At 45.1% G+C, this 25532-nt stretch overlaps 1 protein-coding gene across 1 annotated transcript in view; it reads right to left on the bottom strand.

The window, feature by feature from the left end:
• The window catches only part of LOC308295462 (ADAMTS-like protein 2), a gene marked incomplete at both ends in the record, with an annotated part of 53396 nt that overhangs the window by 3848 nt on the left and 24016 nt on the right, over window positions 1-25532 (bottom strand). Inside the window, 10 exon segments of the mRNA XM_080738512.1 lie at window positions 1112-1190; window positions 2895-2962; window positions 2964-3076; window positions 3577-3721; window positions 9995-10171; window positions 10676-10846; window positions 12205-12360; window positions 15421-15634; window positions 16316-16442; window positions 16872-16975. Of these exon segments, the coding sequence (XP_080594638.1) occupies window positions 1112-1190; window positions 2895-2962; window positions 2964-3076; window positions 3577-3721; window positions 9995-10171; window positions 10676-10846; window positions 12205-12360; window positions 15421-15634; window positions 16316-16442; window positions 16872-16975 (1354 nt within the window).

Here is a 25532-nt window from a genome sequence, read left to right as displayed (position 1 = left end):
AGTGAAAAGGACCTTTTCTTTGACGATGGCTGGCCAGATTGCTGACATAGAAACATAGGGTTTTGTTTTTTTTAAACTTTAGAAGGATTCAGAAGACACTAATAGAATCGGGTCAAAATTCAAATTTTCACGATTTTTCAAAAATAGCAGATCTACAAGCTCGCAGCGCGGCACTCGGTGCCGCGCTGTGAGCTTGTATATCTGCTATTTTTCAATAGTTAAAGCATGAAATAATGATACACAATAATGTGTACCCTCTATTAATTTATTACAGTAAGACAAAGACTATACTGTCAGAATTTGTAACCTTTTAATGGAAATACAAGTCAATACATTGAGGATTTCAGTTCAACAGTACAAAATGTCAACACTTTTTGTACAAAGAGGTATTAGGTATAGAAACACAGTACATGATAGTTATATTGACAAGAATGACACATACACTATTGAGTACATTTCAACCATTTCAAGTCTCAGGAATCTCTCTGTCTCTGAATGGAATAACTTCAATGTGTCCCATACGTTCCTGCTTGTTTAGATTCAATACTTCTCTATATGGTCATCCACAAACCAAAAACTGTCATTAAATAACATGATTAATATGCATTGGTTGGCATCAGGAAGGTCACGATGATTAATGAACATGTGTTATGAATAATAAATATAACATACGCCCTGCAAGCAGGCCAAGCTTTACGTGCCAATGGGCACACCCCAAAAGGCAGGGTTTTACAATCCAAGATTGGAATCGTCAGCTTAATATTGGGCCATGATTTTTCTGTGCCAGACACTAATTTGAAATAGACTTAAATAATATTCATAAACAATATCTGTATTTAAATATTCTAGACATGCAGTATGGTCAGCTGGAAAATAATTTAATAACAGCAGAGAACACTGCTTATTATGCTTGTCATGACATGTCTACGCCCATTTCACCAAGACACATTCCTGTGCATTTATTGTACTTGGTGAATAAGGTGAATAAGGTACTTGGTTCTGCCCTATAGCAAGTGACATTAGATCACAGAATCTTCATTCACTCTTGCACCATGTTTTCTCTAGCCCCACCCCTTTGTCAATCATCACAAACATTGTACTGTCTATTCACTGGAGCTCTGTGGAGAATCTGGGTCTTGGTATCATTAGGCCCGGTGGATGGGGTCAAAGACACTTTAGCCCCTTTTCGACTGCAGCTTTAGCACCACACCACACCACACCACACCACACAGCACCACATAAAAATATCTACATTTTCCATTACACAAAAGCACCCCTATCCGTAAGAAACAAATTGACCCTTTTAACTGTGATTATAATGCAATATACATTTTTGTTACAACTATCCTAAATTATAATACACTATAATGGATTATAACTGTGATTATAATACACTATAAAGTATGAATATATTACTATGATAATTATAATACAATGTAATAGGTTATAATAGTGGTTATAACACTATAGAACCTATTATCATGTATTACAACTATATCCTGGTGGTCTATATGAAAAGTCAGTGAGTGATCAGTCATTATGATGTGTTTGGCCCTGTTTGGCCTAGCTCAGACCTACTCTAGACTTTTTAGTACCATGTTTAGTACCACTTTCTATTATTATCACACCACTCTACCCAGGTCCTTGTAGTGGAAAACCTGGCACAAGTGGGCGGTGTGGTGTGGAGTGATGTGGTGTTGGGCCAGTGGAAAAGGGGCTTTTGGGACTACAATGAGGAGGAAAGGAAGATGGTTGATAGAGAATAGGAGTTGTCGGAGGTGAGAGATCAAGCTTTGTGGGCGTGCGACCGCTGTGAGAGAATGGAAGCGTCAGGGGTTGGGTCTAAGCATCTCTTGATAGAAGAAAATTACAACATCCAACAGGGTGTACATGAAACAAAACACCACTGAGTAGGAGGCAAGCTGAAACTGTTTTCATAGAGGTGACTATGCTTTGTATTATTCTCCCTCTTTCACAGATTCACTGGCTCTGTTAAAGGCTGAATGTTTTTGAAGCAACCTTTTTAGCTATAGACCATATTCACCGGGCAGCCATCTTGCCACTAAGTTAATAAAATGCCTCCCCTTTGCCTCCCAAGTTTTCAATGCAAAATGCAAACATGGCTGCCCGGTGAATATGGTCTATAGCCTCCGAAATAACAAAATGAGGAAAACTGATTGCTTTAATTAGGAATTGATAAACCGTGAGGAGATTAATTCAATTACAACTTTCTATGTTTTGTTTGTCAGTTTATAAACTGATGTGCTGCTCTCTCCTTTAAAGCATTTGGTTGGGTTAAGCGTAATTGATACAGCATAATCCAGCACATGGGTGTCACAAGCTAATGTTGTTAGCTGGTAGAACAGTTTGTTTTTGGCAAGTGATGCCGTTATACTAGAGCACTGGTTCTCAACCTTTTCAGGCCACGACCCCCCAAAATAATCATATCTTAACTGGGGACCCCCCCCCCCCCCCCCCCCCCCCCCATCCTACGAGCACTAAGAGTTGAGGCATAACATTTTGTATAACACGGTTCTATTGTGAAAATAGCAGATCTACATGCTCACAACGCCTCGCTACGCAAGGCGTTGTGAGCATGTAGATCGGCTGAGGCGTTGTGGGCATGTAGATCTGCTATTTTCACAATTTCGGCCTCTAATATTTGACAATTTGGCCAATGTTTAATTTGTCGTTTTAGATGTATTAAAAAGTTTAAATTGTCACTATAAAATGTGCAGATACCCTCTCTATACACTTAAACTTTATGTTGGTTCGTTTACTGTTGAGAGAGAAAACAATGCTGCACGTTAAGTTAGTCTTCTGGGGACCCCCCCAAAATGATTTGGGGACCCCCCCCCTGGGGGTCCCGACCCACAGGTTGAGAACCACTGTACCAGAGAGCATGAATGAGGCTTAAGGGAAGCAAGTTGTAAGCTCTCCTAAGACTAGGAGGAGGAGGAGGCTCGTATCACCCGGCAGGAATGGCAGCAGGCCTTGCTGTAGTACCAATGGCTGCACAGGTTAACTTTCAATGCCAAGGAGCAGTTAGTGGTGGGGCGGTCCTGGCAGCTCTCATCTGGGAAAGGACAAGCAAAGTCAGGCAAAGTCAAGTAGCATACTGTCGCTGAGTGGTTTGCAAATCAACTCTTGTACAGTACAGTATGTCCAAAACTGTAATTTGCCAGGAAATGAAAAAAATAATAAACTGTGTTCCAATGGATCTAATATAGTTATCGTTAAGTCACAAGCTGTTATTAATACTTTAACATTTGTTCAATATTCATGAAACCCACAGACACACTTAAACACTTTCACCAAGTTCACAAGAGTCAACGCATTGTGAGATTATAGATAGGCAATTTCCACTAGTTTTGCATGACATTAAATTACTAAAAACATTAAAAGCTAATATATATATATATATATATATATATATATATAGCGACAACGCTACCGACTGCACCTTGACAGTCATCTCTAACTTAGGTGTACAACACGATTGAGCTTGTAGATCGGCTGAATGAAGCATAGTAAATTAGGCTTGTGAGATCTTTAGCACTTGGTTGTTCATCTTACCCGGTGGCTCAGTGGGGCAGGGCTGCAGAGCACAGGTCTGTTTGGCTACAGGTTTAGTGAGGGGGTCACAGCCACGGACAAGCTCCCTGCTCTGGTAACACTTCACATCTCGCATCCTCACACCAACACCGCATGTCTTAGTGCACTGTGGGAAAAGGCAGCATAATAAATGAACTAGGGCTGGGACTTTAACTGATTAATTGCGATTAATTAATTACAGAAAATTAACGCGATTAAAAAGATTTACGCATTTTAATCGCACCACAGAACCTTGCACCAACCAAGAAGAGACAACAAACGCAAAGGGAGAAGTAGCCGATCAGAGCGCTTTGCTTGGACCAGTGGATGCGAAATTTAAATTTAAAAAACTCACTCGTTGATTCCGTCGAACAAAAAAAAATTGTTTACTTGGAAAAAAATGCTTCTCAGGTCAAATATCGATGTGCGATTAAAATGTGATTAATTGCGATTAATTAATCACAGAGCCTGTAATTAATTAGATTAAAAATTGTAATCGCATCCCAGCCCTAAAATGAACATCAACATGTCTTTTGGGATTGGTGCGCAACATTCAACATTAGCATTAGACGATGCAGAGCAACTGGTCTATGAGGCACTATAATTATACTGAATATAAATAAACTAGTAAGACGCCTCAGGGCGACAAGCGACCTCACCCTAAAGGGCGAAGTGGACATCAGGGATGTGGACATCAGGGATCTCCATATATGGGCATAAAAGGGAATTGTTCCCCCTGGCATCACAGGGATCTCCATATCTCCATATATGGGCATAAAAGGGATTTGTTCCCCCTGGCATCACAGGGATCTCTCTAACAGGGCATCATTAATATTGATGACATCAGGGAACTCCATATATGGGCATAAAAGGGATTCTGTCAGTGTGACATCACAGTGAAGCCAAAGCATGATGTCAGAGCGGCAAACCCATAGACCGTATAAACGTGTACACGTCTACGCGGACGGACGGATGCGGACAAGCTGTGACGTTTCTCATAGTAAAATGCGACCTTCGGTTGCAATAATAGGCTCGCATGACACATGATCATGGGTCATCCTGAAGAGCTCCCTATGTGGATGGAAACTTTTAGTTTTTGTTGATAATGAACACCTCTGGGAGCATTATAGCGTTATTATAGCATATATTTGCTAGCCTGGTTAATAAACCAGACTGCACAACACCACCCCTGTTGGTAGTGGTGAAACGAAGTGTGTGATAGAGTCTGACGCTTGCAGTCAGGCTATATATTTGCATTATGCAAAGTAGTGTAATATTGCGTATACACATGTTGTCATTGAGGGCTTATACTCAAGACACATAGAGGTTCACGTTACACTGTAGGCCAATTCAGGCCACTGGCAAATCGAAGATGTTCCTTTTCCCTTTCCAAGCCCAGTTCCAGCAATCAGGATGTGGAACTGAGCCAGCACAGTAGGGTACAGCTCAGCTCAGTTCAGAGTGGTTAGCTGCTACAGTACTAAATACACTAAATGTGCAAATTTTATTATCTCAATTTATGACCCATGTCATTTTGATATAACTTCGTCTGCTGTTATTGTGACAGTAGGCAGTTAAAACCGAATCCTCGTCTCATTCTTTAGATTCCTGCAATAGGAAAGACAAATGTCTCTGAAATAATTTGCATAGCTTGTATTACAAATGCAGTTTATATTTGCAAATGCGACCATAAAAGCAAAGATGCCGCTGCCATTGTGTGGCTTAGCTCATCAAAAACATTGTACATTACCATGATTGGTGGCATTTTTAGTACGGGTGGCATTTTCAATATTGGGAATGAAGCGTCTAACTTAGGGAGTGTACGTTATTTACCCACTAGGGGGTGCTGGTTGACAGGTGATATCTTTTTTTTTTTTTTTCATGGTCCCCCCACAACCTTAAAATATTGTTTTGTGGTCCCCCCTGTGTGACTTGAGAAAAATGCATGACCCCCCTTCCCAATAAACACATATATATATATATATATATATATATATATATATATATATTAAGCTATCGTGCTAGTATTTTTAATTTATCAGACATCTGATAAAAAAATACCGGACATAATAATTTGAATGCATGGAAGACAAGCAGGTGCAAAAACGAATGTAAAGGAGTAGTAGCTCGTTTTTGACCCCGCCCCCCCCCCCCCCCTCCCCCCCCGCCCCCGCCCCCGCCCCCGCCCGCCTGCCTGCCTGCTCGGCCAGCCGCTTAGACAAAATGATAATAATGACCATTGCTATGTTTGGCCACTAGAGGGCACTGAAAACCCACAACGCTAATATGTTCCCCATTTTCAGCAGTTTTGTGACACTTTGGTATCATGCCAATAAAGCTCCTTTGAATTTAATTGAAAACCAATGAAACAGAGCAGCCTGAATTAAAAATGCAGACAGGCCTATACTTGAGTAACTGTAAATGTACAAACGTATTGGTATCAAAATATCCCATTTCATGTCAGCAAAAGAAAAGGCATTTTTTTTTCCATCATTGAGTACTTTATTTACAGTTTGCCAATAGTACAGTGGTACAATAACGATGTCATAAAATGAATGCACTGTAGGAATTTTTTATGACACACGAGCAATCATGACTTTTCAGCAATCAGTGTGTTTCAACATCTTAACACAGTAATTAATGCATGATATTGCACCTACATTAACATGCTACAAGCAGAAACAGACCTTTTTTTCCCAAGATCTTTGTCTATTTTAATTGAGGAGGAACATGTTTTTTTTTTTTATGTAATATTTTCTGTGTAAAAAGAAAAAGAGAAAAACAAACCCTAATAAATATTGTCAAAAAAAATGTGGATGAAACATCTCTCCCTCCCTGATCGCGGTCTGTCACCTTCACTGTGCCTGCTGCAGTGCTGCTTGGCCATCATGGATCTCTATAAATGAAAAGGGGGAGAGGGGAATAAAAAAAAAAGTATTACAACCATGACATTGACAACAATATTGCTACAGTAAATTACAATTAGCCTTATAGTAAACCTTGCATCATGCAGTACAGTATTTTTTAGTTTTTTAGTACCTACCATTTATTTATCAGGAACGTGTTTCTCCTCTGGGCTCCTCTTGAGATGAAGTCATTGGCTATGACATCCAGGTCAATCTTCCTTGCCAAATCACTGTAACAGTCTAACAGAGCAAGGTGATTGAGTCTTCCTTGCCCCATTGTGGATCGCAGATAGGTTTTCAGTCTCCGTAGGCCAGAAAATGACCTTTCTGAGCTGCATGATGTCACAGGGATAGTCAGTGCTTGTTTCACCAGTCTTGTGAGTTCTTCACAAACACCTCTCCTGGTGCCTCCCTGGTCACCCTTCAAAAAGTTGACGACATCATTGAAGGTAGACAGGCGATGTCCTTGGGTCTTTGCCATCTGCATAGACTTACTGTTTTCTCTTTTATTATATATTTTTTCTCTCTCATTTTCTTTTCTTTACATATCTACTGCATAGTACTGTGTTCTATTCGTCTGTGTCATTCAATGTTATATGATATACTTTAATGGTTTCCTGTTGAAATAAGCTTAGTCTTTTCAGGATCTCATTTTAGTAGACCTTGTACCAGTGAACTGTACCGTCATGAAACTGTACATTTTCCTATGCAAACTTCTAATAAATCCTTCAATCAATCAAATAGGCTTTAGGCTACATCAATTATATGTAATTCAAAGGAGCTTTACTGGCATGATAAAATACTATAATGCCTCATTCACATAGGGAGCAGCAAAGCTAAAGTTTAGCTTGCTTGGTCAATGTTATCTCAATGGAAACCAGCTTTAAAGCTTTCAAAGCTTTGTTCTGTGTATCTCCTGTATCTTTAAAGCTGGTTTCCATTGAGATAACATTGACCAAGCAAGCAAAACTTTAGCTTTGCTGCTCCCTATGTGAATGAGGCATAAGAACAGTTCAGTTGAGATTTTTTTTTAATTATTTTGGAGGTGGGGGTAGAATACTGTAGAGCTACATGGCTACATCACACAGAGTAGACATACAGCCAGGATGTGGAGGCGGGCTATGACGCTGGGTGACGCCCTCGAAAGGGACAAAGCCGACGTGTGATATCGGCCGAGTGCCAGGAATGCAGTTTGGCCAGTTTGGGGCGAACGACTGAGTGCTAGGAATTGTCGGCGAAAAATCAATGGGCTCTCATAACAGTACGCTCAAGCACTCACGCGCCCCCTATGTTCCCGCCGCTGAAACATACTACAGCTTCATCTTGCATAAGGAAATTAATTATATTGGACTAATCGCACAGGCTGTGTTTGCACGCATACTGCATGTTTTCACAACAAGGTGTTTCTGTTGCATCATGTTTCAGGCCAACAACACATGTACAGAATAATGAGAAATAGTCTGAAAGTCGGGTCTGCGCAAATGTTTCATAAATTGATAGATTTATTTGTCCAGCAATTAATCAAATATATAGGCTACTCACTGGTATGGTCGAGTGGTCACGATGCTGCATACATCTCTGTTATGCAACTTTGAGAAGGTTGAAAGGGCTTTGGTGGTGATCTTGTACAGTTTCCATAACATCTCCCCATAAAGAACTTCAATCAAGTGTATAATGTTTGTTTTATATGGGTTGTTGTTAGTTGTCCTGCGTGCCTTCCATTGTGAGCTTGTAGATCTGCTATTTTTAAAATATCATTAAAGAACAGGACATTCTGCATAATGAGTACTTTTACTTTTGGGACTTTCATTTGACAATACTTAGGTACTTTTACTCAAGTACATTTTTTATTCTAGACTTGTAGTGGGGTTACAAAAACACTCCAAACTAAAGAAAGATTGAGTAACTGATCTATTTTCCATGATATTCATCAAGCAACCAAGTCAACAAAGTGTGCATGAGTCTTTTCTCTCTCCTTCTGACTCCAATTCCCACTTCGCAGCAGAGAGAGAGAGAGAGAGAGAGAGAGAGAGAGAGAGAGAGAGAGAGACACTACACCTTTCTTTCTAATGCTATATTCCTCTCTTGGTAACAAATATGGTGGTTGTTAGCCTATGTATCCAGTCCAGCTGCTACGAGAAACTCCTGTGTGTGTGCACTGCACACTGTGCAGCGAACTTCGACAACACAGAGACGCACTGAGAGCAGCCGGAGGGGGAGGGGCCGAGGGATGTATTAGAACAACTGGAATGTACCAAGTCCATCAACTATGTAGGGGACAATGTATAGTTGAAACTGGGTATACTAACTTGATGATGTTATTTAGATAAAGAACAAACTAAGCATTTTTAATTACACAATTCGACAAATTAAAGTTGCATGGCCCCCCTAAAGCCAAAATGAAAAAAATCATGATCCCCCCAAGATCTAAAAAAAATATTTGATGATCCCCCCCCGTTATGGACCATACCAACCGCGCGTTAAAATCGCACACTGAATATGCTCTATCTATTGGTCTATGCAGGGAAGGGAACCCAAAACCCTGGCCAGTCAATGCCACGTTGGAGCCACAGAGCTACTGTACTGTACAGAGGGATACCAAACTTGTTAGTGCCGGCCTAGTCGGCAGTGTTGATTTCGTTGACTAAAACTATGACGAAAAATGTTTGTCGACTGCGTTTTTTTTTCACTGACGAAAACTAAATAAAAACTAAGCTGTGATGACTAAAACTAAGACTAAATATATAGTCAATTTTGTCAACAAAATAAAAACTAGACTAAAACGTCGCGTTGTGAGCTTTTCTTTTTTTTTTTTTTTACTCAGACACTGACAAAGGCGGTCGCATAGCTCTGCAGCTCCTGTAAGCTCAAGGCCACCTGTGGCCAACAACTAAATGAGAAAATGACAAAAAAGACATCGAAGAAATAAAGACCACACTCAGTTAAATTATTAGGTTTCCTTTATCTCCATTTAATTGTTTTTTTTTCCCCATTCTCTCATATTTGCTATGAGGCCGATGTATCCTTGAATTTCAAACATTCCTATAACAAATCACTGTGTTTTACTCCATGAATAAGTAGGATAGGCATCCACAAGCTTTCAGCTTCAGCCTATTCCTTTTGATCACATGTAACAATGACTAAGATGTATGACTTGTAAAAATGTGAGTGATCAAATAAACTAAACTAGTAGATCGGCTATTTTCAGCACACAACCAAGTGTAAAATCAGTCATTACGATGCCAACAAGGCCTGCCAAAATACATTTTAGTTAACTGTAGATTTAGTTGCCTAAAAACGTATGATATTTAGTCGACTAAAATTAGACTAAAACTAAAACTTTTCAGGTGATTAAATTATGACTAAAATTAAATGACATTTTATTCAAAAGACTATGACTAAAACAAAATCAGAATTTGCTGTGAAAAACAACATTGCTCCACAGGACCAAAAGTGCCAGTGTGTCACTGTCTGACACTATGCTGTATGCTCACCTCTGACCAGGGTGTGGTGTACCACTTGAAGCACGGCCTCTCAAAGCAGGTGTTCTCCTCTTCAGGTTTCTCGCCTCCACCACAGGCCTCGTCATCAAAGGTCTGGAATTTTCCACCGGTGATGCCGGCACAGAGCACAATCCTCCGCTTGACACCGCGTCCACACGTTGTGTTACACTACAGACAGAGACAAACGAGGCTAGTGAATTACAGTATCGAAATTATATTTGACAGAATTTAAAGTCAGCCGTTATAGTTTATTTATCCATCGATTGTTATATTCTTCTCTTTCAGTTTAACTGTTGCCAGCCTAGTGGTTAATATGCCTCATGATTTAATTAATATATATTTAGACCTAAGGCCGATTCTACAAATGTCTTCTAAATCCTAACTGTTTTCTGAAAAAATATGTCAGTGGTTCTCAAACCTTTTCAATAGGACTTGGCCGTGGACCCCCATCTGAAAATATGTTGTTCCAGGGACCCCCAGAAGCAAAGATTTGACTTACAAATGTTCGACTTTAAAAATATATTTATTCAAAAAATAGCAGATCTACAAGCTCATAGCGCGGTGCCGCCCTATGAGCTTGTATATCTGCTATTTTTAAATAGCTAAAGTGAGAGTGAATCCTTGTACCCAGGGCCCAGAATGTGGTGCGACACCTCCTGCCAGTGACCTTACCCTTTCCCAGTCCTGACTGATCCAGTGTGGACTGCAGTCTCTCTCCCCACAGGGGTGGATGGCCAGGGGCTTGTTCTCTGGAGAGCACTGTGACTCAGGGACCACGCGTCCCTCCGGGGTCTTACAGTAGACATGACGCACCATCTTTCCATGGCCGCACGACCCTGAGCACTGGCAGAGGTCGAAACACACAGGCAAGAGTCCAAGGGCGATAAATAAGCATCCGGTGCACAACAGTAGTAACTAGGGATGCACCGATATGGAAATTCTTGGCCGATACCGATACCGATGTTTAAAATAACTATTTAGCGATATTTGTTTATTTTGTTTTTGGTGTTATTTCCCCTTTTGGGCCAGGGAAACAAATAAATCAACATAATAAGTAATAACTGTTCAGACTCTATTCTCTTTGTAGGCTGCAAATAACCAAACAACAACATAGCCAGCGCAAATTGTATGCTTATCAACAACAGATAAATATCGGCTACTGCCATCGGTTAATGTCAGCTTTATTTGCCGATACCGATATTGACCGACAACGGCAAACATCGGCCGATACCGATGTGCGGCCGATATATCGGTACATCCCTAGTAGTAACAGTTTCAGAAGCCATCAGACTTTAACTAGAAATACTGTTCCTACGAAACAGTGTGAGCTCGCTCGTATAGAAATAATTAAAAAAATAACTAAAATAAAAACTCTTAATCAAATACATTTTTGTTTTTCCTTCAGTTTTTTATGTTTAAAAAAAAAGTTAAATAGTGTTACATGCTCGAATGTAACACCATGTATAGGCACAAAGACCTACCCGTTGGCTCATTGGCACCTCAATTGCAAGTGTGGTTGCCAACGTGACTATATTCTGCAGCGAGCTAACTGTCATGTGAAGCTCAACCAATACTCCAGCTAACACCACTCATGTTTTCCGGCCAATTTCCAATTGCACCTCATTGGCTAAGGGCCCTGCATTTGTACTGTCGTGGCGGAACTTGATAAATAAATAATGAAGATAACAAAGTGTTACTCATTACTGTGGTTGCCAGTAGGGCAACCACACTATTTTCTGGGTCCGGAACACAAACATTGCATAAACATAGCCAATCAGGAAGCTGCAAAAATGATTACGGTCAACTTAGCCAATCAGGAAGTAGCATTCTCGGTGACTTCATCATTATAGAGTAATTCCATTGAGTTCAATGGACTTACAAATATATAACACTTGCAACTTCCCAAAAATTACAGGTGTGAGGAAGAGGCGAGATAGGGGATGATGCCGACCCATGATTGGTGAAGTAAATTAGCAAACACATCTTTTCTAGTTACATTTGAACTACATCTCACTGATCCCCTACAATAGGATGGCTAGGTGCAATATATTTTACAATCATTTCACAATTATATGGATTTAGGGATCCATCCATCCATCCAGAAAATCTGTTGCCGATAAAGTCAACATTGAAGCTGAAACTGACATATTAGTCTGGGTTGTGTTTTTAACACAGTATGTATCGTAAGATCGTGCACTCACAGGTCCCCACTCTGACACGGTCCAATGGCGTTCACAGGGAGGGCCAGTACAGTTCTTGGTGTGAGGAGGTTTGGTCATTAGATCACATGATCTGGTCTCATCTGAACACCTGACCTCACGCATCACCTGGGCCCTGCGGCCGCACTTGGCCGGACACTGTAGAAGCAAGCAGAGTCACTCACACTATGACCACTAACACTTTCTGATTTAAGATCTGGCCACATCATGTTTTATAACCAACCTGATCATTGAGTACTTTATGAATGAAGGCCTTAACAGTATATTTTAAGGTACGATTACAATGTACAATTTAGGCATTTAATCCAGAGCGATTACAGTAAGCAAGGAAGGTAATACATCAAATGCATAGGAATAGAAAATACATTTTAGCCTTTTGCATAAGCCTGCTAGGTCGTCGAGGCTGGGGCAAAGGTAGACTCTGAAGAGGTGAGTCTTCAATGGGGGAGTTCATTCCACAGTTCAGGAGCCAGAAGGGAGAAGAGTCTGGGATGTGTGGAGTGTCACTGCCATCTCTGGCAGTCACACTTCATCTGAGCAGTGTTGATTTCGTCGACTAAAACTATGACTAATTATATTGACAATTTTGTCCACAAATAAAAACTAGACTTTGGTTGCACTCGGGTTTTGCACTATGAGAATAGCAGATCTACAGCGACGCATTGTGAGTGCAAGTGAGTAAAATCAGCCATTACGACACCATCAAGGCCCGCCAAAAATGTTTTGTCGACAAAATCAACTTTACATTTCGTCGACTAAAATATTATGATATTTAGTCGACTAAAACTAGACTAAAACTAAAACATTTCAGATTACTAAAATATGACCGCATTTTATTCAAAAGACTGGAACTAAAAGCAACTAAAAAATTTGCTGTCAAAATAACACTGCATCTGAGAGCCTTCTGAAACCTTCTTTTACTCTCTGTCTCTCTCTCACCCACAGTCTTTTCTCCAATGCTTGCCCCTGTCGTAGATTAGAGGTTATCATGATTGATTATGTGTGACGTTATAGAGTAGATCATGTATTCATTGATTATATTAATATCTAGGTCTGTATGATGATACTAATACTTGATAGTTAGGAGTAGAGAGGCCTTCAGTATAGGCCTCAGCAGTGTTGGGAAAGTTCACTTTAAAAACGAACTAGTTCAAGTTCAAGTTCAGAACTTCTAAAATGAACTAGTTCATTTTTAGTTCATAATTCCCCATTATGAACTAAAGTTCATGGTTCCCCAAAATGAACTACATAGTTCTTTTTTAGTTCTTTTTTTAACCATATTTTTTTTATACTTTTGGCTATTCAAAAAAAAAAAGAAAAAAGAAAAAAAAGGAAAATATATATATATAAAGGTCTATATATATATAAATGTTTAGACGTTGCTGCATGCTATTATTTGTCAAAATTATTGACTCAGCCCATATAGAACCACACACAGCAATAATTTCATCCAACTTAACATTGAGGTGCCCACAATATTTATGTGCCCACTGCCTAGTTCCCAGTCTTCCTGCACCCTTATTGTGAAGGGCTGAATGTAATAACCATGTTATTGTCTCATTGTGTGAAATATCATAATATTCAAAACAAATATTTGACTCCAATTGATTCCCCACACAGTATTGACTTGATATAGCAATACAAATATATATATATTACACAGCAGTTGTGGGAAAACTAAGACATTGTTCAAAAAACACAATTCCGATTTTGGTCATTTTGGAAATGGGCAAAAAATATATTTTTCTTCAATCTACTGTCTTGACACTCTAACCAAAAGTGTTCTATAGACCATAATCTACAAATTGGAAGTGAAAGAAACTTTAACACACATTTGAAATAAAAACAAAAAATTACATGTACAAGGAACCCCACTAGAAAAAAAAAAAAAAAAATTACATGTACAAGGAACCCCACTAGAAGGCAGACGTTTCTCGTGCACAGCATGTTTCCGCGTTGGTTAAAGTAGCTGATCTACAAGCTCACGTTGTCTCGTGGATGCGACGCGTTGTGAGCTTGCAGATCAGCTATTTTCGCCGTGCAACACACATAGGACAAAGTATAGTCAGTCAGGCTTGCGAGACGAGGAGGAGATTCACACAGTGCAGCAGCAGAGTGCAGACAGCACCGCATATCAACGGAGGAACGTTCACGAGGAGCTGCGTGCAGTGCCTACTATTGGAGCATGTGAATGAAAAGAGAGACGAGAGGAGCAGAGGACAGACGACCGCGGAGGCGCGGACCGCCGCATGAACGGCCGACGAACGCCGACGAACGTCGTTCACGGGCGTCAGAATGACCGCGTTCGACAATATCGTTCATCAAGCGAAAACAATTACGTTCAGTTCACGTTCGCCCAAAATATGAGCGTGTTCATGAACGATCGTTCTTTGAACGCGTTCGGGTACAACACTGGGCCTCAGTAACTGTTGTTTTGGTAAAGCCTATCTTGTTATGGTACGCCTCGTCCCAGAGGCCTTGAAGCCACACAGTATAACTTTAGTGTTTGACCATTCCTCTTGGCAGAACTCCTTTACCACTGCCCAGAGTGTTAATGGTATTTCTGTCCATGATATCATGTTACATAAACTTGACCACACCACCACCTAATATAATTGTCTTGTCTCCTCATTTTCTCATGATTATTGATTGATTTGACTTCCACCACACCCCTCTCCAGGGACATGCTGGGCCCCTGATTCAGACCAGGAAAAAGAGTTGGAGAGGCCCTCATTGCGTGCTATAGAGAGAGATCTCTCTCTATAGCACGGCTGCTACTCAAAGATTTGCCATTTCAGATCATGACAAGTGACAAGCCAGTGGGCCAATTACTGTGCATGATGAGTTACGGTATATTTCGTTGTTGTCGGGTGGAAACCTTGTATGTCCAAAACCGTTTGTTTTGTATTTATCATTTTAAAAATGATTTAAACTAGTGAAAACATCAGCTGTTTTCACTACTTTTATGCAACGGCCTTATGATGAAGCAGGGCTTTGCTTTGCGAAAAAATGTATGAATTTGAAACTTGGAGATACGAGGTTTCTGCCCGACAGTGACCATTTACTTTGTTGGCCGCCCAGCCCCCAAAATGGAACGAAGGCCGACAATTTATTTAAATTTTTTTCCTAATGGCCGGCCGTTCGGGAGTTGTCCCGCTTTTCCCAATGGCCAGCACGTCCCTGCCCCTCTCCCCCTACCTCAGCCCACTCGGCCACCTCCCACTGGGGTCCACAGGTAGGGCTCTTGCAGGGCCGTCTCTCCGGGGGTCTCTCCAGCTCGGCCAAGGTGCAGAGGTCACTGTAGACAGAGCTGTCCAGCCCAGGGGACAGCATCTTCCAGCAGCGCACCAGCCGGAACTGGAAGCCCTCTCCACAGGTCCTGGAACACTCACTCCAGCTGCTCGCCTCCCATCTGGATGGAGGACAGGAAATTAAGTGAAAGGCTGTTTTTGCATAGCGAGGTTTTATTGACCCAAAAGGGACGCTTGTCTTGCATCTGGTCACGAAACACAAAATACTTTCACTTTTTGTAAGCAAGAGGCACAGAAGATGTCCAAAGACCTTTTGATATGAGGTGGAGTACTATCTGCTCTATCTGGTTTACCGTATCTATTTATATAGCAAATCTCCATTTCTATTAGACTAGCAATGGAGGGGATTCACCTTTGGATGAGCGGGTAGGTGTATTTGCAAGGGGACCTTGGTTTGAACTCAAGTGATCACACGAACATGCTGTAAGTAAATGAACGAATTCCTCTATAAATCACCCAAAGCTACAGAATATATTTTTTATACAAAATGTACCTCTACAAGGCCTGTCATTTCCGAGGGAATGTGTCATCTCGATCTTTGTTTGCCTTGGTTTGTAGTCCATGCTGGCACTTGCCTAACATTCAAAACATCAAGGGACTAACTTATCTTCAACCAAATCTGATATTCGTCTTTAAGCACTTAATGGTTAAGTGGTCAAGCCTGTGTACTTCTAATGATTGAGACATGTTGTGAGCTTGTAGATCGGCATTTTTTTTTTCCATTACAAGCCAGCGTCTCTTTCACAACATGAAAAGGTTTGAGAACCACTCAAACGGTATACCTGGGCTGACATTCTCTGCCGATGCAGAAGTCGTGGACTGGCTCAGGCCTGGTCAGAGCATCACAGTATATGTCATCAACCTCCACACCGTCATAACGCACACACATGGCAAACGACTTAGACACTCCTTGGACATAAACACACAAGAAGACATAGAGGAAAGGGGTTGAGATCTTACAAAGAGATCATACTGAAAATGTTTAATCCCTGATTTCGGCTATTTCAAAACAGCTGATCTACAAGCTCTGATAGTAGATCAGCTATTTTGAATGAAACGTTGACACATCTTAATAACTCTTCTCTTTTGGGGTCCCTGGCACAAAAGAAAAAACATTTTCAAATTGGGGTCCCTGGCCAAATATGTACTGTATAAACGTGGCAGTCGTTGACATGAAAATGTTCGAGGACCTGTGTGTGTGTGTGTGTGAGTGTGAGTGTGAGTGTGAGTGTGAGTGTGAGTGTGTGTGTGTGTGTGTGTGTGTGTGTGTGTGTGTGTGTGTGTGTGTGTGTGTGTGCGCACGTGTGCGTGTGCGTGCGCGTGTGCGTGTGTCTCTACCTATTGAACAGGTGACGCTGCAGGGTTCCTGAGAAGAGAGTTTCCAGCGGTACATGTCAGCAGCACTCATCTTCAGGTTCTTCTGAAGCAGCCTCTGGTTTCCCCTGTCACACGCACGCAGGTGCGCACACACACACACACACACACACACACACACACACACACACACACGCAGGCAGACAGACAGACAGACAGACAGACAGACAGGTTCTCAAACATTTTCATGTCAAGGACTGTATACGCAAGACAATCAGCCTTAATATCAGAATGGCCACACAGGCACTCTTTCATCAGATCACATAAAAGTCACTCGTTGTCACAATGGCGGCCAGCGCCTTGGCCAGTCCAGACATTTATTAGAGGAACTTTGACTTACTGTACTCTCGGTGCGCGACACGGCGCACACCCAAGTATAAAATCAGGCATTAAACCTCGCCGACGTCTCTCGGAATAACTGTGTCTAATTCCCTCTCATTTCTCCCCGGAGGTCACTACAGTCTGACAGCAGCTTTTTCCTCCTTCTTGTCATATTTTCTATTTATGATGGCCTTCTCTGTAAATACCTTAAATTATTTGTTTTTAAGTGTGGACATAGCCAGCTCCTTCGCTCCCACTGCACCTCTTTCTCTTTCTTTTGTCTTTTCCCCAACTTCTCGTTTTCTCCACCTTTCTTTCTCCCTCTCTCTCCTATCCACCTTTTTTTTCTCTCTCCCTCTGGCTTGCTCTTTGTATCTCATTCTTCCCCTTCTATCTATCTCCCCCCCCCCCAGTGGCGTCAGTTCAGAAAAAGCTACGGTATGGCAACATGACTGGTGTCTTGCACGCGCGTGAAGGCAAGACACCAGTCATGTTACCATACCTTAGCAACAGGATACATTTCTTTTCAGAAGTACATTCTACACCCCCCCCCCCCCCCCCCCCCCCCCCCCCCCCCGGATATGGCAGCCTGGAATGATTGTTCAAGTGCAGCTAAACTTGGCATGTTAGTAAAGTGCCACAATTAACAATAATGCATTGCACTTGTGCAGCTGACCTGCGGAACCTGGGAATATACCATTTTGTCAATATGGGGAGAATAGAAGTGTGGACAATATAATTATAATACCTTGTTAAAGTGACCATTCTGTAAAAAAATTGCATTTGTAGTTATTTTACTGTAATTTAACAACATAATAACCAAACAGATAGACAAAGAGACATTCATGGATTTATGAATTATTATTTTCCCCCAGCTATGGGCAGCTGCATACCCCTGCCATACCCAATTGACGCCCCTGTCACCCCCCCTCTCTCTCTCTCTCCTGGACCAGGGAACGGTAGGTTCCGTACGGAACCATTGTTTACTTAGATATGGAAGGATGACCTCCCACTTGGGTAATGACGCCCCCTGGCGATCATTCAGAGAAACTACTTCAGCTCCCGTACTAACGTAGGTAGGAAGGGCCTGTCACTCAAACCGGAGTGACCCGCCTCCAGGCTATATAAGCCCCCGGAGGCGGAAGTAACATCCTCTTAATACCACTCTCTGCCACATTCAGTGAAACAGAGGGGCATTACGTGGGAGGTCATCCTTCCATATCTAAGTAAACAATGGTTCCGTACGGAACCTACCGTTTACTGTCAATATTCCAGGATGACCTCCCACTTGGGATTCTTAAACTCCCCTCTAAGCCACAACCTACTCTCATACCCCCACACACCCCTCATACGGGTGAGCACAGCCCAAACGGGCGTGACCCATCACCCAGAAGGTCCCAGGCCCACCGGACCTGGGTGTGAAGGCATGAGAAAATAAGGAGAGACCCTGACAGACCGAAGTCCGCCTCATTCAACTAAATGAAAAGGACAAGTCCGCCTTATAAGTAAGACACACTATATAAGGAAAACACAGGGTCCCCCCAAAATACCCCAGGTGGCTACATGCCCACCTGTGGGAGGGGAAGATCCGACTCCTCTATGACGTAGAGGAGGCAACTGCACCCAGAACCGAATGCGCTAGCGAAGAGGATTCGATATCCAGGTGATAGTAGGCTGCAAAGGTAGAAGGCGAAGACCAATTCGCCGACACACAAATCTCCTGAACGGAGACTCCCTTTGCCAGTGCCCACGAAGTAGCCACACCTCTAGTGCTATGGGCTTTAAGTGCCGCCGGCACTTCCACACCCGCACTAGAGTAAGCCAGCCTAATAGCATCCACAATCCACCTCGAAAGAGTGGGTCTAGACACCGGCTTTCTGACAAGAACATTGCCCATTTCCACGAAGAGCTGAGAAGAAGCTCTAGAACCAGCAGTCCTGTCACAGTAGGCCTTCAATGCCCTGACAGGACAAAGGCAATTCAGCCGTTCATCCTCCACCGAGACAAACGGAGGAGGATGAAAAGCCAGAAGAACAACAGGCTCCTTAGGAACCACCATGTTCTTAGGAACAAACTTAAGATGAGGCTTGAGCAACACCTTGAGATCATTGTTCATAAACTGCATGCACTCCGCAGACACCGAGAGAGCTTGCAGGTCACCAACTCTTTTAGCCGTGGCCAAAGCCAGCAAAAGAGCCGTCTTGAAACTCAAAAGTTTCAAAGGCAACCCTACAAGCGGCTCAAAGGGAGCCCGACATAGGCCCCCTAGAACCACCTGCAGATCCCAAACTGGGAACAAAGACCTAGTCACCGGCCTCAAACGTTCAACTCCTTGCATGAACTTGATGACCTCCGGGACTTTAGAAGGTGCCTTGCCCGCCACCCCCAGGTGACAGGCATTAATAGCCGCCAAATACCCCCTAAGGGTAGAAAATGCTAGACCACTTCTCAAGCGGTTCTGCATAAATTCCAGAATTTCCTGGGCTGACGCCACATGAGCCACCACAGGTGGAACACGCGACTCACACCAGTCCTCAAAGGCATTCCACCTTCCATCATAAGACGCCCTCGTAGAGGGCGCCTTAGCACTCTGAATGGTATCAACCACTTCAGAAGAAAAACCGGCTGCCAGCAGGTTTAACCTTTCACGTGCCAAACCCACAGGTCTAGGACCTGCAGGTCTTGGTGGAAGATCTCCCCCCTGGCCTGACTCAACAGGTCCCTGCACTGAGGCAGCTGCCAACCCGGTTCGCAAAGGAGAGGGGCGATCGCCGATCTCCACGTGCCCTTGTAGGGAGCCACCAGGAGCATCTCCAGACCGAACCTCCTGACTCTCTCCAGAGTGGGTCGGATTAAGTCGAAGGGGGGAAACGCGTACAGTAGACCTCTCGGCCACGTGTGCGCTAAGGCGTCCAACCCCAAGGGAGGACTGCCCTTCACCGCGAAGAACAACGGACACTTCGTATTCTCCGCTGACGCAAACAGGTCCGCCACTGGCTGACCAAACTTGCGAAAAATCTGGCTCACCACCCTGGGGTGGAGAGACCAATCCTCGTAGCGAGGACCTCCCCTGGACAGGAGATCTGCTCCGCTGTTGAGGAGACCTGGGACGTGTGAGGCCCTGATCGACTTGAGGCGCGACAAGCACCAAACCGTCAATTCTCGAGCCAGACGGTCCAGTGGCAACGACGACAGGCCCCCCTGTTTGTTGACATAAAACATGGCCGTCGTATTGTCTGTCCTGACCAGGACGTGACAATGCAAAATCCAAGGCTCGAAATGCTTGAGCGCCAGGAGTATAGCCATCAACTCCAAATAGTTGATGTGACGACCCCTCATCTCCAGAGGCCAAAGCCCCTGCGCTGTGCGCCCCTCGAAAGTGGCTCCCCATCCACTGAGACTGGCGTCTGTCGTGATCGACTTGTGGGAAACCACCTCGCCAATCGAGACTCCGCTGGTGAGGAACCCCTCCACCAGCCACGGAGACAGGGCGATCGCGCAGGAAGGGGAAACCGTAACCTTCTTGTACTTCAAGGAGGGCGGGATCCCGAGGGATAACATCCATCTTTGAAAAGGTCTCATATGAAACCTGCCCAAACGCAACAGATGTACTGCGGAAGCCATCATTCCCGTCAGTACCATGCAACTCCTGTAAGTGACCTCCTGGCCCACTTGAAAGGAGTCGAGACATTCCCGAAACCTGTCCACCCTCTCCTCTGAGAGACGGGCCGACATGTCGGATGAGTCCAGAAGGACCCCAATGAATGTAAGACGACTTGCTGGAGTCAGCATGCTCTTGCCGTGGTTGACTATGAAACCTAAGGCCTTCAGGTGAGCCAAAACCACTTGTGTGTGACGCGCCACTTCGTGGGCGGAGCTCGCTGAAATCATCCAATCGTCGATGTACGTCGCCAACCTGACGCCCTGCTGTCTCAGCGGGGCGATGGCTGCTTCGGTCACTTTCACGAAAACCCTCGGGCTCAGTGACAGACCGAAAGGGAGTACTGTATACTCGTACAGGCGACCCTCGAAGGCGAACCGAAGGAATTTCCTGTGTGGGGGATAAATCTGGACGTGCTGATAAGCATCCTTCAGATCCACTGAACAGTGGAAATCCCCTTGCCTGACCGACCGTAACATGGTGGGTACTGTTAGCATCCTGAAAACGTACTTCTTCAGGTACACGTTTAGTGCCTTTAGGTCCAGGATGGGACGTAGCCCCCCCCCCTTTTTGGGCACCAGGAAATAACGGCTCCAAAATCCCATGCGGGATTGGGTCCTGTCCAGCTCCACTATAGCACCCTTGCTTAGCAATGAGCTGATCTCTTCTCTCAAAAGACTTGCTTTTAAACCACGTGCTCTGGTATGAATAACCCTGCTCGAAAGCGGGGGTATATCTGCGAACTGTAACCTGTAACCCCTGGTTATCGTTCGAAATACCCAATGGCTCGGGTTGCATAACTTCCACTGGCGCGCACAGCGTGCTAGCGTGTTTTGAGCGAGAGAAACCCCACCACTGTGCTTCCGTGACGGCGGAGCTTTTTGGCGGCCGGACCGGAAGTGGGGAACCTGCGTATCCGTATCCGGAACGACCGGATGCGGAGCGCAAGGGTTCAATAGGCCGCATGGCGGAAACACCTTCTGGTTGTACCGCTTGACTAGCGGAGCTATTTTGCGGCGGGACCGGAAGTGGGGAACCTGCGTATCCGTATCCGGAACACCCGGATGCGGAGCGCAGGGGTTCAATAGGCCGCAAGGTGGGAACACCTTCTGATTGTACCGCTTGACTAGCGGAGCTCTTTTGCGGCCGGACCGGAAGCGGGGAGCTAGCGAATCCGTATCCGGTGAAACCGGAAGCGTTCGGTTTTCGCTCGATAGAGCGACAGGAAGAGCAAAGCGATTCGACTGATAAACAGACTCGCCCACAACTAAAGCATTCTCCCCTGACAGGAGAGGAACTTTTACGTTTAATACCTGCTCTAAGGCCTTTATGCTTGTCCCTTGACCCGGGCTCATAGTAGGCCGACAGAATTTCTGACTCAAGGTTAAATTCATAGCATCGCTCACGCGAGGGAAAATCCACTCGCGCGCATGAGGAACCATATAATTGTTTGACGTTAACATTACTGGTTGCTGATAAAACCTCTGACTGATTAAAGAGTCCTGACGGGACTCCACCATTCTTACAGGAGGCATGCATAAAGGATTCATATTGTCGACGCGAGGGATATCCCACTCGCGCGCTTGAGGAACCACATAATTGTTTGACATTAACATTACTGGTTTCTGATAAAACCTGTGATTGATTATCGAGTCCTGACAGGACTTCATCATTACTACAGGAGGCATGCACGATGGGGTCGTCTGTGCTAGTGCGAGAGAGTTGGACAGAGACAGACTTTGCTCTTTCAACATGTTTATTGTCGACACAGGAGGCATCAAAATCAACATTTTCATTTCCCCGACACGGGGTACCGAAAAACGCCCTCGTTTGGGGGGAGGGGGACCGAGAGACACCTCGGACCCCCGCCCCAGCACAATTCCCCTCTTCAGAGTGTCATTTGCGCTGTCCCCTACCGCGGCCACCGCGGTATGAAGACTGCTGCCTGCCATCCTTGGACGGGCGGCGCGGCTGAGCGCGCTCGGGAACCACAGCCTTGCTGCGGGGCCTGTCAGGCGCCCTGGCTGCAGAGGCTCCCCTGGAGGAAGACGAGTGCTTCTTAAAAGAAGCAGAGCGGCCCCTTTCCTTGGCGCGGGAGGAGCGGGACGTCCTCCTAGCTTGCTGCGGTTCATCCTGTGGCACTGTGGTGGACTCGACGATGTCCTTAGCCGCCTTGAAGAAGGTAACTCTACCCTGCAGCAGCTCCAAGCCCCCACCCATGAGGGTGGTGGGACTGTTCTCCATGTTTATGAGAGACTTGTACATCTCCCCGCGAGGACCTAGAGGCTTCTCGCCCACGTCCCTCTTAGGCTCGAGGTCGACATAGTCGAGCCAGCGGGCTCTCTCAGACTGGAGGTTGTAGTCCATGGACCTGCCCATCCACTTAACCGCATGCCAATTGACCTTCAGCATGATGTCAAATAGAGTGTTCAGTTCAGCTGTGTGCTCCCCCGTGGGCAGACCTTTGACCAGGTCCTTGGTGGAAGCGAGCAAGAGCTGGATCAGATTCAGGTCCTTAGCGGCCAGAGCAGCGGACCGGTAGGCGTTACGAGCCCTGTCCGACTGCAGCTTGTCCTCCAGGACAGTGAACCCCGGCGGGTTGGTGCCGACGGGGCCAACAAACGGCCCGTTTTTAGCTGTGCCTACATCTTTGTACTGGGGTCTGACGGAACTCAGAAAAGATTGTGCCAACAGGTGGTCCAGGTTAGGGCAGGTGGACATGCCTGCCTCCGCACCGCCCACCAAATCCAACACAGAAAAAGGCAGCTTCCTGGGGTCTTTATGTGTCTTCCATGAGGAATGGAGGGCCTTGGTGAAACCTTTCACCAGCGGCAGCCTGGAGAGGACATACGGGGCGGGAACCGAAGGCTCCTGCCCGGGCATTTCGTCATCATCCTCGGCCTCTTCAGAGGGGAGAGGAGGTGGCAACTCCTCTCCAACTCTGGCCAGAGCTCTCATGTAGACTGTGAGGTGATCCAGCATTTCTGCTGCAGAATCGACGTCCTCTGCTCCCGCTTCACTCGCTTGACTGGCGGGTGGAGGGGCAGTGGTGCCTGAGGAGGCCTGGGAGCTCCCTGCGGCGTCCAGTTGACGTGCTGGAGCCGCAGGGGCATTACCTTTCACAGTGACCGTGAGTCGAGAACCCTCGTCCTCGACGGAGTCCTCCTCCTCCTCGGCCGTGTATCCAGAGTATTCAGAACCAGAACCCTCGCTCTGACAGGAGCTCAGGTCCGACTCTCGCCTGAAGGTCTGGACTGTTTTGGTGATGCTCACGTCGAGGGGGACGTCCCCGACGGTCACATCCAAGCGTTTCTTTTTGGGCACCGCGCCCGAAGGGGAAAAGGCTACCGGAGATTTCGTCATCTGGATGTTAGCCTTCTTGGTCGCCTTCTTAGCGGCGACTTCACCAGACCCGCCAGCTCCAGTGACAGTGGAGCTAGCTGCGGTCGGTTGCGCGGCAGGCGGTGTCTCATGTAGCACGGCGCCATCTTGACTTAGAATGGCGCGCTGATTGCCAAGCGGATCTCCGGAAGGCAGCGCCGCACCTTGACCAACGGTGCGGGCCGCCTGGGGAAGGAAAGACTGGGCTGTGGGGTTGAGAGCAGTGGACCCACCTGGTGGAGCGCAGGCCCCGAGGCCTGCCCTGGCTAGGTAGAACCGGTGTATCAGTACATCGTGGTCGTAGGCCACGCAGCAGTCACAGAAAGGTCCTGCTCTCCCCTGAGGACTCAGTGCAGAGAAGGCGTGTGCAACGCCCATGCGGCCGACACAGAGATGGTGAAGATCCTGTCCGTCGATGAGTCCTGGACAGCCTGGACATTGCCTCGGCAGGAAGGCCAGAGGATCCATGGCGAAGCACTGTAGATAGAGTTAACCAGAAGCAGACGAGCTAACAAGCTAACGGCTAAGGCTAGGCCACGCTTGATTCGGGCAGGGCCTGAACAAGCGGTAAGCAGTGTAGCTAACGTTAACAATAGCAGACGAGCTAACAAGCTAACGGCTAATGCTATGCCACGCTTGCTTCGGCGAAGGCCTGAACAAGCAGTAATAATCCTTTGTTATAAAAGGAAATAACCGTCGATTTAGGACGGAAAAAGAATAAGTATTCTTAAGTACGGGTTAATTCAACACTCGCCAGTGGGCGACTCCAATGCCACCGCTTTAGGCTAATGCGCGAAGAATAATAATACAAAGGCTGAGTTTCAACTTATCTGAATGTGATATCGCAGAGAGTGAAAAAGAGGATGTTACTTCCGCCTCCGGGGGCTTATATAGCCTGGAGGCGGGTCACTCCGGTTTGAGTGACAGGCCCTTCCTACCTACGTTAGTACGGGAGCTGAAGTAGTTTCTCTGAATGATCGCCAGGGGGCGTCATTACCCAAGTGGGAGGTCATCCTGGAATATTGACAGTAAACAGGGTGTGTCATGTGATGTGTTTTATAGGTGCTGGCAGGAGAGCTGCTGAAGCCGTGTTTGGACACAGTGCAGGGAAGCCAACATGAATTATAAATATGATAGAATTGCAATCCTGGCCAGGTGGACCTGCCTGCCTGTCTTGCCGCTTTACTTTCTTTTTTTGTTGTTGTCTGATTTACTGGCTGCCTGCCCTGCTGCCTGTCTGTCTGTCTGTCTGTCTGTCTGTC

Source organism: Nannobrachium achirus (genome assembly GCF_963921795.1).
Source record: "Nannobrachium achirus genome assembly, chromosome: 12".
NCBI classification, from domain to species: domain Eukaryota; kingdom Metazoa; phylum Chordata; class Actinopteri; order Myctophiformes; family Myctophidae; genus Nannobrachium; species Nannobrachium achirus.
Note: the sequence above shows the minus strand (reverse complement) of the source record. Positions and strands in the feature narration are given on the sequence as shown.